The 15,516-nt window shown below is 32.4% G+C and overlaps 1 protein-coding gene across 1 annotated transcript; it reads right to left on the bottom strand.

Annotated features, from left to right (window-relative positions):
• Window positions 1-12,035: 12,035 nt before the first annotated feature.
• On the bottom strand, window positions 12,036-15,212 carry LOC133330072 (carbohydrate sulfotransferase 11-like; the record flags this gene model as incomplete). Its single annotated transcript, XM_061538541.1, has 5 exons — window positions 12,036-12,199; window positions 13,982-14,310; window positions 14,389-14,544; window positions 14,939-15,083; window positions 15,146-15,212. Coding segments are annotated over 5 exons (815 nt in total), but the record flags the coding sequence as incomplete, so codon positions are not given.
• Window positions 15,213-15,516: the final 304 nt, after the last annotated feature.

Below are 15,516 nucleotides of genomic sequence, written 5' to 3'. Positions count from 1 at the left end.
TGACTACGGCGGTACTTCGACGATACTTTGAAGGGTGACTTCGGCGATACTTTTAGTTCTAATTTCCATTTGTAATAGTTTATGCTACATACATATGTATCCCTAATATATTGTTTACTACAAATATTTCAAAATTTATTCATACTAATTTATAAAGTTCTACTTCTAACCGTTCCAGTGTAATACAGTATTTTAGTACTAACATCCTAAAAATATTTTTGCACATCATTCTATTTGTAATAGCTTAAATTGCTTACCAAATTTCAGATATGCATCTCTCCCGATTCTATTGAAATATAGTATTTAGTACTTTTAAGTGCCTCTTAGTACTAAATTCCAAAAATTTTTTTACAGATTACACTTCAGTTAGGCAAAGCTGTATACCAAATACCAGAATTTTGAAAAACACACGCCTACACCTTTCGTACCTTTCGAGTTCGAATTTCCAAAAATCCCCATCTTCTAAAGATTCAAAATTTTGATCCACTATGGTGAATGTAGCAGAATGATAAGCCCCATCTTCAAATTGGACACTTCATTCGCATTTTATAATGAAGATTTAAAATTTTTACGATGTGCAAAGTTTAGATCGAATCGGTTACTTTCTTCGAGAGCTATCATGCACACCAGTAGACAGATGAACATTTCGAATTGCGCTTAAAAATATATGATGAGACAAATTTTTGTCGCAACAAATTCTGTTTATTCTATGGAACATTTTTCTTAAGGTGTGACAAATCCATATGATCCGTAGTCCACATATAAAGTTACAGTTTCCTCTTTTAAGTTATTTTGATGGCCATAGACAAACTATTTTTTTGAAATTGTTGGTAGCATTTCAATATTAATTTTTGAATGCTACAACCACTTTCCCCTTTGAGTATCAATAACATTTCTAAATATCTTTAAGCACTTAAATATGGGAGCTCGAACAAATATTTTTAAGATTTGAACTTGCATTACAACAATGAAATAAAATTCACCACTCTTTGTTTCATTAAAGGGCTTACGTTATAGAAACACAACATTATGTAATCGGTATACTCGCACACATACACAAAAAATCCATACATTTGTATGTATGTGAAACCAAAAATTAACTTTGAAAATTCCTTCAATAACTCTTATCATCCCGTCGTTGTCCTGTCATGCAACATTAGTTGCTTTGTCTCCTTGATTTGCTGCGGGTCGCCAAACACACCATAATAAAGCATCGTTAGCAGCAGTAACCACAACAACACCAACAACGGCAACTATTCTTCAATATTGTATCATTTGAGAATGGAGACACACACATACCAATGTTTAGAGAAGAATCCTTTATCAAATATTTGTATTGCATGTTATGGTTGAGTTGCACTAAGTTGCATTAGTCCTGGTAGTTTCGGTCAAAAGACGACAGCTTCAACGACAACGATGTTGATGACATAATATATAAGCAGACGGACGACACATCGAAGGATAAGTCAATGGCAAGGTTCAAATACCTTTATTGTCAATATGTATTATCGAGTAAATTTGTTGTCTGAAATATGAACAAAACAGTTGATGCCACACAATAAATTGTTGACATTCACACACACGCACACACACCGAACAAGGAATGAAAAATGACAATGATTACAGATGTTGATACCCATTATCCTTTTGATTAATCATTTTGTAAATTTCGTACATTGATAATAACACTGTTCTACTATGTGAAATATCTACTATGTCATCTTTTGATGTATGAATTTTGAGAAAAAAGGGATTATTGACAAGGGTATTTTTTTTCCTTTTTGGTGAAGTATTAAAATATTAGTATACAAGCTTATCTTTTTGTACGAATAATAGACCACAGTTTTTATACATGTCTGGGTACACTAATTGTTTGATCAGAACATATACAAACTAACTGGGTAATATCATTATATTACATACTATATACTACAGATAGTCCTACTATCTGCTATGATAAGGACCTTCTACTCCAAAAACAATTTGTTTGTCTATCTGCGGTGATCCAACAATTCCCTGACGAATATTAGTTATATCTTCACGTAGGTTTTAAAAGGGAGCTATTGACCATTGAACTCTCCATGTATACCCTATATCGATATGAATTAAAACTTATCATAGGGCCAGTGACCATTAGTTCCACAAACGTCTTGTGAATTTAGTTACAATGCATTACAAACATTCGTTTTATTCCCGTCACATTTTGAAACCTCAGACCCAGTAAAGTATCTTGATCAGAATAAAATTCTATGTCGATTTAACCGTCTTTTTGTTGAAATCCTGATGCAGGATTAAAAATAAATATTTCAACCAATATTTATGTTTTCATGGGCTGCCAATAATTTACATATATATAAAAGGTTCAATCGATTTTTGTTATTTTGAATATCAGATTTAACGACGTTTTATATCCTCAGCTGATAACAGCTCATCTCTCACCGTAGTCTCCAATCAGATTTATTTCGAATAAAGCTATTTCGCAAACATATATACTCCCACTAACAAAATGTTCGTGTGGTCATAATCTAGCAGGAATTTTTGTCTAATTTAGTTATAGAAAATAAAAGAAGCCGCTAGAAAATTTTCACGCATAATGTCCTTGCTGTTGCTCATTCTCATAATTCTTATTTAGAATATATGTATTCTATATTCTCCCGGAAAGGACTATTTCGATAAGCCAGACACACTAAAATTCCAAAAAAGAGGTCCATTTTTCGTGGCAGCTGCCGCAAAATGCTACGTTCATTGTGCCCTCATATAGAACCTATAGTGTATATATTTTCTTGATTAAGTTTATGTATAGCCATCATATAACCTCCAGGTATCTATAGGATTTTGACACGTTTTACAAACGAATTGGGTGTCAACTCCAAAATTCCGACTCCAGCTAAATTATTCCGGAGTTCTGGAATTAAAAAAATATATTAATATTTGTATCCCAGTTCTGAATATTGCCTTCTTACAGAACAGTCGAAGCTTTTCTAAAACAAGAGCTGAATGTCTTCTTATATAAGAGCGGAAAGTTTTCTCCTAAAAGAGCTGAAGGTCTTTTTTTTATAAAAACAGAATCCTCAGCCTTCTAGGTAATAATGATATACACACATTGTGAAATATATACGATAGAAATGTGTCTAATCAAAGTTTTAGAAACTTTAAAGTTGATTTGTGTATTTTTAGAAGGTCTGAAAACCTTCTTTGTATACCTTTCACCAGACTGTGGCACGGGGTATTATGTCTTTGTGTATATGTTTGTAACAGGCCAAAGGAATCGAGATAGATCCATGGTTCCTTTGAGAGTATGCATAAAATCTCTTTCAGAGTCGATTTATGCATGCCCGTGTTATGGTTGTGCATCCTATGGTTGAGTTGCACTAAGTTGCATTAGTTCTGGTAGTTTCGGTCAACGACAACGATGTTTTGGCACGGGGTATTATGTCTTTACGTATATGTTTGTAACAGCCAAAAGGAAAGATGGACCCATGGTTCCTTTTGAGAGTATGCATAAAATCACTTTCTAAGTCGATTTATGCATGTCCACCCGTCCGTCTGTTGAAGTTAAATTGTAAACAAAGTACAGGTCGCATTTATAATCATATTTTTTTATGAAATTTGGTACCGCTTGCTTATTTGAACCAAGGACGAACCCTATTGAAACTAGTGAAAATCGATTCAGATTTAGTTATATCTCCCATATATATTTTCGTCTGATTTAATATAAATGCTGCACCAAACTTCCCATATTTTTCCAATTGAAAAAAAATTTCACAGCGTACTGAATTAGGTCCTGATTGATGTATGCGAAGTTTTGTGGAAATCGATACAGATTAAGATATAGCACCCATATATAGTTTCGTCCGATTTTAGGTAAATTGTGCACCGGTTGAAACAAAATTTTGCAAAGTGTATATAGTTTCATCCGATTTTAAGTAAATGGTGCACCAAAATTTCAATATTTTTCCGATTGAAACAAAATTTTGCACAGCGTACTAAATAAGGAACAGTTTGATGTACGTGAAGTATTCCTGAAATCGATAGATATATTAGATATATTTCCCCCATATATAGTTTATGCGATTATATGTAAGTTGTGCAATAAACTCCAAATATTTTTCCGATTGGGCCAATGTTTGCACACCCTACTGAATTAGGTCCTGCCTGATATTTATGAATTTTGTTAACATCGGTTCAGATTTAGATATACACTGCGTATCATAACTATAGACGCACCCTTAATTCAATTGGTATGTTAGTTGACAAATAAAATGGACCCATTAAGTTATTGTTCACAATAAAACGATCAAAAACACATATTATTCAACAAAAATAATTAATTTATTCTTTATGGTTTCGCCGAATTCTGCACTTTCAAAATAGCTGGTGTTGCATAACTATAGACGCACTTTTACAAAATTAGAAAAAAATATTTTTTAAAACTTAAATAAAATAAAATAACTTTTATAAATAACTAGCGGGCCCGGCAAACGTTGTCTTGCCTAACAATATTGTTGATGTATAATTTTCGGCATTTTAGGTTGTTTTTATACCCTCCATCATAAGGTGATTTGTATATATTTTTGTAACATCGTGGTATTTATCAGAGCACACATAGGGTAACATTACAAAACCGAATTTGATGTTTATGAGTGAGTTTTGTTGCTCCCTCCACGATTTAAAATATAAATTTTATATTTGCACATACATTTGTATTACTCATAAGATGGCTTAGCGTTGTCCTGGTGAAACACGACACCTCCCCTGTTGGCCAATTCTGGTCAATTGCTATCTTCAAACGGTACAGTTGTTGGCAGTAGAGATCAGAATTTAGCGTTTGGCCATATGAAAGCAACTCATAATAAACAATCCCCTTCCAGTCCCACCAAATGCATAGCCGAACCTTCCTGGTCGTTAGTCCTGGTTTGGTAACCGTTTGAGGTGATTCACCGTTCTTTGACCACAATCGTTTTTGCATAGGGTTATCGTACGTGATCCATTTCTCATTTCCAGTCACCATCCGTTTATAAAAATTAGAGTATCTCATTCCGTTTGGTCAAGGCTTCGCAGATGGAAATTCGATCCATTCCATTTTTTCTGTTAATTGGTGAGGCACCCAAACATTGAGCTTCTTTTTGAATCCAGCTTTGTGTGAATGGTTTAATTTTTAGCTCCTGGACAATGTTACGACATACCTGTAAAATTCGATCGTTCCACCGGTCTAATGGATTTCTTTTTCCCAAACCTAATATTAGGGATACTTATTGGGCAGAAATTCTCCCTAATTAGAATTTTCCATATTGACTCAAGTATTCGGATATCCCCATTTAACGGCGGGATATCCCCATTTAGGGAGTGTTTCAGCCGAAGTGCTGTAATGTTTTATTTTGGATGAAGAAAACCTGTTTACAAAAAATTATCAATATTGGTGCAAATTGGTCCGGGTAGCCCCATATATTGATATACATATAATGATATACTCTTATTGTTCGGTATTTTCTCATGTGGTATTAGTATATATCCGTACCCATTGTAGTATCGTGTCATTCATATCATATATCATTCCGTGATATTGAAAGGGTAAAACACATTTGCGGAAACATTTCTATTCAGGACCAAATTTTGTATAGCTCCTACATACGGGTCCCGCGCCATTTTCGGTTTTGTAAAGAATTTGACGGAATGGATGGATCATGGATTTGGCTTAATGTAATAAAAAGGCGCCATACATATTTCCCGTTTAATTTTCAGTATGTTGAAGTTCTTACCCCCCGTTTTCCAATCTACTACACGTACTGTGTAACATAGTCCCCATATAAATGTCCCGGCCGATTTAAAGAATCTACATATTAGAAAGTACAAAAGTTCAATCTTAACAACGATTTTTCATGGTATTAAATATATCGGTAGTTGACATATTGAGGTAACATCATGAGACTCTTTGTTATAAGAAATGCTTTTTATAGTTGTTCTCTTTCAATATGAACTTACCTTTCTCTGTGATACACGTATGCGATTAAAGACATTGACCAACGATTAGGCATATAACCACCATATAATGGTACATTTTAGGTACTTCAATAACAACATGTTCCTATGTTCCTATTATTATTATTTTCAAGAAGAATAATCTAGGGCATTTGTCTTAGAATCAGAACTCTTTTCTGAATCTTCAGATTTTCATCCTTGCATTTGTCCCAAAATGTACGTGAATTTCATGGAAGACGTGTACATACAATGATCGCGTATACTTCTCAATTATTGTTTTGCATTCTCAGAAAAAAAGTTTCATTACAATGTCAATTGAATAAAATAAAATATTTTGAAAATTTTCAATATTTGACAAATGAATATTTGTTTTCAAAATATTTTTTTTTCATAATCAGCCTTATTCTGGATATTCGCTGGGAGATATCTCGCATATAAAAAATTTTTCGCTTTCACATTCTCGCCTTATTCTGAATGAATAGGGAGACGCAAAAAATGCGAGATGCAGATTCGAGTTTTCGAAAATGGTGGTTGAAAAAAAGATTCGTGTTGCCACATCGTAAATTAAGTTGCGCTGTGTGTGGCCATATTGTAATTTAAGTTGCAATGTGTGTTGCCCCATTGTAATTTAATTGTGTAATATTTTTCAATATATTATTTATTGATTTTTGTTATTAAAAATTGTTGCTTTTTATTGTTATTTAAACTTTATAGCAATACAAATGTGAAATATCAAGAATCCGCTGTATAAATGCTTTGTAATTAAAAGAAAATAAATTAAAGTTTGAAAATATGGCAACCTACAATATGGCATGTGAAACAGCTGTTCATTGTTTTGATGCAATTTGTTGCAACAACTACAATAGATTACAAATAAAAGAACATTTTTTATGATGGCAAAAACACAACGAATAATAGGAAGAAATCTGCGATTTAATTAATTAATTCACAGTTTATTATTTCACTACATAATTGTGTGCCTTTTTATTTAATTTTGATATTTTATCTCCCCAAATTCTTAAAGTGGTCAGTTATGTTATGATTTGCTCCTACTCCTTTATTTCTTCCTTCAAATCATGCACACGATAATTTTGAAAAAAAAATATTTTTTGTTCTTTCATAATTTTTATATCAGTTTTTCACTCTTAAGCGGCTCATCAGGCAAATTTGGTTTTTCCATAATTTTTAAAATTTTTTTCTTGAGAGACAGATCCTCACACAAATGTCTGTATTTCGCCTCCAAAATGCATCAAACTCGACTTAAATATTCCTTATTACCTTCATACATTCTTTGGCAGCATGCATCGTTATCAATAGGATTTCCAATGGCATTTTATTGGCTGTTTTCCAGATAAAAATTTGCTTACTATCATTTATAATATTCTAAATCGTCATAGAATAAGTATTGTGTAAATATTTTTCATAAAAATAGTTATTACTTATGTTTTTGTAGTCAACTCCCCTTAAATTTATTAGCGAAAAATTTCGCACAAAATTTCATCTCATCTGTAATTCAGAATACCTAATTTTTCGCCAAAGCGGATTTTTTCGCTTTCGAACTTCATTCAGAATAAGGCGAAAGCGAGAATGCGAAAAAATTCACTGGAAAATGTTGTTCAGAATAAGGCGAAGGGAAAGAGCGAGTAAATTCACATGGAATTGACATCTAGAATAAGGCTGAATATATTTTTTTTTGCAAATTTTTCGCGGTTTTCGAATTTTTCTCACCTTTTAAACCTTCCCTGAAGCTCGACGAACATTTCAAGACTAATATCAGAAAAATCCGTTCAGCCGTTCTCGAGTTTTAGCGAGACTAACGAACAGCAATTCATTTTTATATATATAGATATTTAAAAAAAGGTTATCTAAATGTTTTTACAAAAAAAAAGCCTTAATAGGTCGACAAATTTATGAGCGTTTGAATTGCAACCACAGTTCGTTTCATGATATGGCTGATTATAAATACATTTTTGGCATCACATAATGGTACCCTTTTTTAATTTGGGTTTTTACACGGCGAACCATCCTCGGAATATACCAGACTCTAAATTTTTATTAAAATAAAGTATTTTCGCATATTTTTTTTTAATCATGAAACTACGGAAGAATATACAAAAACAACATAAAATAATATTGAATATTCACTAAGGGTGATATTGTCGTTTTTGACCAAAATGACATTACAAAAACTTGTACTAATATAAAATTATTTAAATTTATGTAGCTCCGTGTTCCTCTTTTTCGAACTCAATTTCCTCAAACCCATACCTTTTACAATATTCGTTTATATATTCTTAGTTAATTAACAATAAATACAACTTGTAAAAATAACAGCAAACTAAACGCTCCCATAAGTTATTGTAAGTAAAAAAAAGAACAAAAAACTTTCCAATAATGTGAACAAAAAGAAAACAAGAAAAAAAAACATGAATAAATAAAAATCTAAAATTAAAAAAAAAAATAAATGAAATAAAGTAAAATCATGCGTAACAATTCTAAATAATTTTCTTATGGATTTTCGTTTTATATTTAATAAACAAAATAGTATTTTTTTCATTATTTGATTATTTTTGATGAGGTTTTGATGTGTCAAGTAGTAATAATTAAATATTTTACTATTTCAATGTAATGAAATATTTAATTATTGATTTTTTATTTCAATTTTAGAAATTATTAATAAAAAATAATTTGTTTCATTGACAGTCATCAATGCACCATCAACGTACTTATTAAATGTTTATTTATCTTTTACATTTTCTTTTCGATTAGAACACGCTGGAAGGCTGCCAAGGCCGTTTCGTACATTTGTTGGATTTCTATTGAGAATATAGACCTATTAGACCTATATGTTTTTGCTGTAGCATCGATATTTTGTAAAGTTTTAATCTATAGCTGTCCGTTACATTATATTTCATAATGCTTTTGTAGATTCCGTGTGTTCACTTTAGATTGAGTTCTTAATAGGCATACGTAGTCGAGCGCAAAAGTAGACTTTTAGACTTTTCGAAAATTTAGTTTTTTATATGATGAATTATTGTGAAAAGAAAGAGGAAAGTTCCGGAAAGTGCAATTTTTCGCAATTTGAGCTTTGTAATAAAAAACCAAGTATTTATGTAGAAAATCGAAAGTCATAGATCAAAAGTCAACTTCGACTTTAGTCGAAAGTCGAATTACTTATCCCTAGTTCTTAATATTGATCTACTTTAGAATGACAGTTAGTTAGACAGAAAAGTATTTCTTTCTTTAGGATTACTCGTTCTTTCATGTACCCACCTTTAACTTTCCTGTGAAAAAGCGTATTCTCATCATTTTCGGATTTATGTTAAGGTCCAATAAAAATGGATGTTGGATTCCTGTAGGGTGTATTTGGATTATTTCCCAACAACATATTGCATCCATCTTACCGTACAGAAACTGCGATCTAATTAAATGTTCTCCAACCTATAGTTCTGTAATTTTTTATACCATCTGGTTCTTGAAGGTTGTTTTGTCATGATTTTCATACAAAGGGCCCGGCTCATTTTGCTTTGGTTCTTCATGAATCATGATTAAGTTAATGACCATTTCATAACATTGTTCAGTTGTTCATTGATACACGTCAGTGTATGAACGGAAAGATAAATATGAACTATTGAATCAAAATGGACTAGGTGAGCAAGAGGAAAAATGTGTTCAATATGGAGTAAGAAGTACTAGATGCACGAAAAAGCCGAACCTTCGTTAAGGAACGACATAACTCTAATATCAGATATCGAGTTAGTGAAAGGGAAAATTTTTCGCCTGAAAATTCTAGCACGCTTATCGGCCTGAAGATGAATATACACAAGGAATTCAAATTCTCCGATCATTAATAACGTGAGAAAAAATATTTGTAAATATGGCAACACTAATGAGCCTTTTTAGCACCTTGTGTTATTCTGTTTTTCTTCAAACAATGGAATAATACATACAAGTGAATAAATAAATATATTCTTATTTATAAATGATTTTCTAACTATTTTTACAAAACAAAAGAACGGTTTGTTTTTTATTCGACCATCTGTCAAATTTTATCTAGTAAAAGTTTTCATGGTTGGCAACATTGCACGTCGAATTCCAGAAGAAACTACCCATTTGACAGTTAACCGAATAGTCAACTGGTCTATTGTATCATGGTCGAAAAATGTTTAAAGGGCCCCATACACTATACATCATGCCGATGAACCCCTTTTTGTATATGTGAGATTGACTAGTGTATGACAAACTCTTCAATCACTATTCCAAAAAATCGATTTTTGTCCTAAAAAATGAATTTTAAGTCGTAAATTATTTTTTTTGTTCCGTCACAATATACTTCAATATATTTAGAAATATAAAAATTATTTAATAATTTTTGCCACTGAACACATGACATGCGCACATTTCGAAGGACCCTTACGAATTTGGATATATCCTAATACTTTTCGTTCTAAAAGCGTTAAAAATGCAACTCTTACTAACACACAAATTACTAATAACAATCTACCAACAATAAATAATAAATTTTCTAAATAAAACACGTACTATTTGTAATATAAATTACATACATAAATTCTAAATTTATTGCACTAATCTGTTCCGTCACAGGGAACTTCAATATATTTAGAAATATAAAAATTATTTAATAATTTTTGCCACTGAACACATGACATGCGCACATTTCGAAGGAAGATATTTTCATTTAAATTTTGAAAGCTGAATACTGTCAAAGGTAAATTTATGAAAATTTTGGAAACATATGACTGCATGAGACCACCTTGTATAATTATGCCATGACCCTGATTTGCAACCAAAAATTATTTTTAAGCATATTCATTGATTTCTAATTGTGTTTTTTGCTACACAATCAATTAAAGTGTTGATTTTATAAGTATTTTGCCAACTCTAATTAGTTTTGTGAGTTTTTTTTCTAAAGGAAAACCCAAGTTTAAGAGCGTTCATGATACCTACTTCTCTCTATGAGGATTGATTCTACTTGCGCAGTTTATTATTCATGATGGAAGGAAAATGAAAAGAGAAATCTTCCTAACGGATTTGGTCATGATTGAGCTGTATATTTTAGAAATAAAGTAAAAAAAACGTAATTTATTTTAGTTTTCATAATTTCTTTTTTTATTCATCTACATTCGTGTTTCATTCTTTTACATTACCAATTTAATAAATAAATTAATTAAAAAATAACAATAGTCATATATAAATACATATAAATAACTGGGATTTTCTAGTACATTTTCAATTCAATTTCAAGGTAAGTAAAAAGCGCTATGCGTGATATTTCGTAAATTAATTGTTTTACTTTATTATCTTCTTCTTCTTAAAATATTAATTTCTACAATTGTTTATTTCATTATTTATTGACGCTTAATAAATATTATTGTAACCATTTGTTGTATTATGTCTTCTGCATGTTTTTTTCTGGGTTTCGGCCTTCTATTTGTCACATTTTCATTGTCTACAATTTATTTTCAATTTTCGATATTTGGTTTTAGTATTTTTTTGTTTGTATTGCAATAGTTCGAAAATAGCTAGCATTTGAGATTCGAAAGCTTTTATTTTCGATTAACGCACTAAATTTGTTAAATAATATATAAATAATTTAACTACAGTATATGTGTGTATATATATCGATAGAGAGAAATGCATATAAAACTAGCGTTGTTTTAATGGACGATAGCAGTACTTTTTGATCGGGTTTATTCGGATTATATGCTTTAAATGCTAAACGAATCCATATCCAATATTGAATAGGTTGGGCGCCAAAAACATTGTTACGATACCACATGATATCGTTGTTATCGACGCATGTGTCATGTTTCTCATGAAAATCATATAATGTGAACAACCCTTTTAAAGTGTCATCTGATTAGAGAGCGCGAGAGAGATAGATGTGTTAGCAAACCTATTTGTTTGTTTCCTGGATATTTTTATTTTTCTTTGCAAATCCTTTAATAATTCCTCTCTTTAATCAATTGAGAGAAGCGTGTGATATTCACTCTCTTCCAGAGAAGTGTGTTGTAGTCTTTTGTTTTTTTTTTGTAATTTGTGATGCGAGGAAATAGCTAATGCAACGTCTCTTTATATTTTTCAAGGCGCAGAAGGTTTTCCCAATAATAACACGGACTGTTCCGGAGTATCTTCCTCATTCGAGCGGGCTATATTAAAATATGATGTCGCACTATAATTGAAGAGTTCAAAATCGTATCTGTAATGGTAAAAAAAGAAATAAGAAATCTTTAGTTTGATAATACTTTTCAGATGCCTCAAAATAAAATACACATTGACCGAATTTCGGAAGAATCCCAACGTGAAGTTGGGTTGAACGTTGTTTACATCAAAATATAAAGTTATTAGTTGTGTAGTTCCGGAACGAACTAATTCAAAGGAACTATTCCGAAGCAGAACGATTGGTAATTAGGTCCGGTTCTTTCGTTCATTTAGTACCTTTTGATGTAATCTCTCATCTAGATCGTCCCGACCGATCTTCATAGACCGAATGAACTCGCGTGACCGATTGAACTTATTAGTTGTGTAGTTCCGAAACTAATTCAAAGGAACTTTTCCGAAGCTGAACGATTGGTAGTTAGGACCGGCTCTTTCGTTCATCTAGTACCTTTTGATGTAATCTCTCATCTAGATCGTCCCGACCGATCTTCATTGACCGAATGACTCGCGTGACCGATTGAACTTTTGTGGATTGAATTGAAAAATATCGAACCGCTTTAGACATTCGGAAGTGGTGTTATGGAATAATCCAATAGGGTCAGAATCCCAAAAATTTCCCAAAAACTTATACATCCGGAATTATCAATAATCTACCATTTCCTTATTGTATAACCTTCATATAGAGGAACGATATTACTTAACTTCATATATTGGTCGGGAGTCGAGTACATCGCTAAATGATTCAATCTGTTGATAACCACATACATGGTTTCGAAGCCTGACAAGGTAAAGGTGGCACCAGAGGAGAATAATAGACCTAATTTCATATTTGCCTCCAGTAGCAAAGGCTTTCAAGGCATTATTTTTACTCAGCATCAGGGTTCGTTATTCAGTAGCAAATCATCATCGTAGGTTCCGTAAGCAATACAGTAATCGGCAGCAAAACCAGAACAATCAGTTTGTTCTGGTTTTGCTGCCGATTACTGTATCCATCCAAAATTAAATGCGAATCGTATTAAATCTATTCTCCGAAAATGGGGTATCATTTAAAGCACTGGTTCCGTGCCATATCTTTATGGGACAGTAGGATAAGCGAGTTGTGGATTATCTATCACGAAGGCTGGAAATATGCAAAACTAGTTCGCTAATGAAGTCGGGTGGAGGGGAATCATACAGGCAACATCATTATTATCACCAGTAGCAACGAATTCAGAGGCATTACTTCTACCCAGCGTTAGGGATAGTTATCGCAACAACACTGCCCAACCCTGTCTTATGTCATCCTCAAATAATAGAACAGACCCTGATTTTTTTGAACCATCATTCCTTATCGTTTGAGGACATTGAGAATACTTTCTTCCAGACAACTCTAGCGAATAATAGTGTAAGTAGAGTGAACAGCGTATTCTCTAAACTGAACTGATACATTCGGAAATATCAGACACAAAACCTATGGTCCCCCTTTTTAACACATGGGCTCGAAGATAAACTAGGGACGCAGAGAAAGAAACCTCGTTGACGTCTTAGAATTTGATTGTTCGTTCTGTAAATAGCTACGCGGTGTCTATATGGTTCACGGACAATATAATGAAACTCCGGCTGTTCCATCATATGATATTTACCTAAAACTTGGTATTTGCGGGAACATACAAAATAACATCCTAGGTGTAGTAAAAATGCATATGCAAAATCTATATCAAAATATGGCGGTATCTTTCCGATTTAGATTTAAAACGTCATAAGTTTATTGGTACGGAAAACTCGGAATCCGCACTAATATACATTGTATCGAAAAATCGTTTTTAATTTATAAAATACTTACCTATAATAATCATACAGTCCATCGATCTCTGTTCTCGTTAATTTCGAATAGAATTGTTGCAATAAGTCCAATGTATTCTTCCCCTTTCCGGGATTTTGCCATTCGGGCGCTATTATTTGTTTCAGACCAGTCTTTTCGATCAAATACAATTGATCCTCTTCCAGGGTTTCAAATTTCAATATGACATCGAAATGTATGAGGCACGGTGTACAAAATCGAGTATACGAAACAAAATGCATGTCCAGATAATTGTCATGCTTGATTTGATCCAATAGCCAGCGTACGAATTCTTGGAATGTTGGATATTTCGGTGGCTTTAATTGTAGACTCTGAAATTCAGCGAAAGAAGTAAATTAATTCAATATAATTATTGATTTTATTTTGCACACAATTGCTTTACTACTAACCTTTTTCCTGTATGTTCGTACTATTTTACGACCGAACTTATCGTGCAGTGAATGTGGTATGGCATACACGAATTTATCGCGATAAGCACTCAATAGCCTCTCAAAAGGATGGCGAGCTATTAAAAAGGTCACTGAATTGTTTTGGGCCTCGTGTAGCTGTAGTATGTTGGCGTGGCGAGGACAAAGAGGAATCGAAAAAGATGAAAATAAAAAAAGGAAATTGTAATAAAGTGTAATTAAGAGATAATTTACTTTCGAGTACTTTTTACATTCACAATATTAATGAACTGTCAAAGGGCATTTAAGGGCGCATCAAAAATAAAGGGCAACGGATAGTAAATGGATATGTAGAACAGGCAGAGATTGAATGTAAGGATAAAATAAACAATTTGTTATCGGATTGTCAATCAAAAAAAAAAAAAAAAAAAAAAAACGATAAAGAGAATATTTAAATAAAATGTGATATGGAAATAAGTGAACCTTTGTGTCTTTTAATTTATGGAAAAAAGAAGTCGATTTTAACTTTTGAAAAATCTATTTCCCAACTCACCTCATCTAAAGTAACCCGTGGGTAACGTTCACGTGCTAAGTGCAAAAATATCTCTTTGGTTTTGCGCAAAAATTCTGGCGAATATCCGGCCAGTACATTAAAATTATACATCCATGAGGAGGAGGCAGCTTTGAAAACGTTACACCTGGGGAGACACAAACGAAAATTTTAGATTAGAAAATATTTAATAGGGATGGGCTAACTTACCATATTATATGATGTTTTTTATTGACCAAAAATTCCCATGGATTGGGTTTATGCCAGGAATCATTACCTGCAATTAAGAAATGGATAAAAATTAATGGTGGAATGTATACAAATTAAAATAAAGAATTAAATAAATACAATCAATAATCTCCCGTAGATGGAGGCTAAAATCCAGTCTATAGAAAACCGAAGTGTGTAGCTTCCAACTCCTGCATATTGATGCGAAACTAAAATTTTTCCTCAATGAGTATGTTCTCTCCGATAACTTCAATCCAAAATACCTGGGCCAAATCCTTGACAGAACCGTTTTGTTTAAGACACGCCTACATATAACAGCCCAACAAATCTAATTAAATCAACATAATCTAGAA

This window comes from Musca vetustissima, unplaced genomic scaffold (genome assembly GCF_032173495.1).
Source record: "Musca vetustissima isolate MV318-11 ecotype Yass unplaced genomic scaffold, APGP_CSIRO_Mvet_v1 utg35333, whole genome shotgun sequence".
Lineage (NCBI taxonomy): Eukaryota > Metazoa > Arthropoda > Insecta > Diptera > Muscidae > Musca > Musca vetustissima.
The sequence above is the reverse complement of the archived record's forward strand: the minus strand, read 5'-3'. Positions and strand labels throughout refer to the sequence as shown.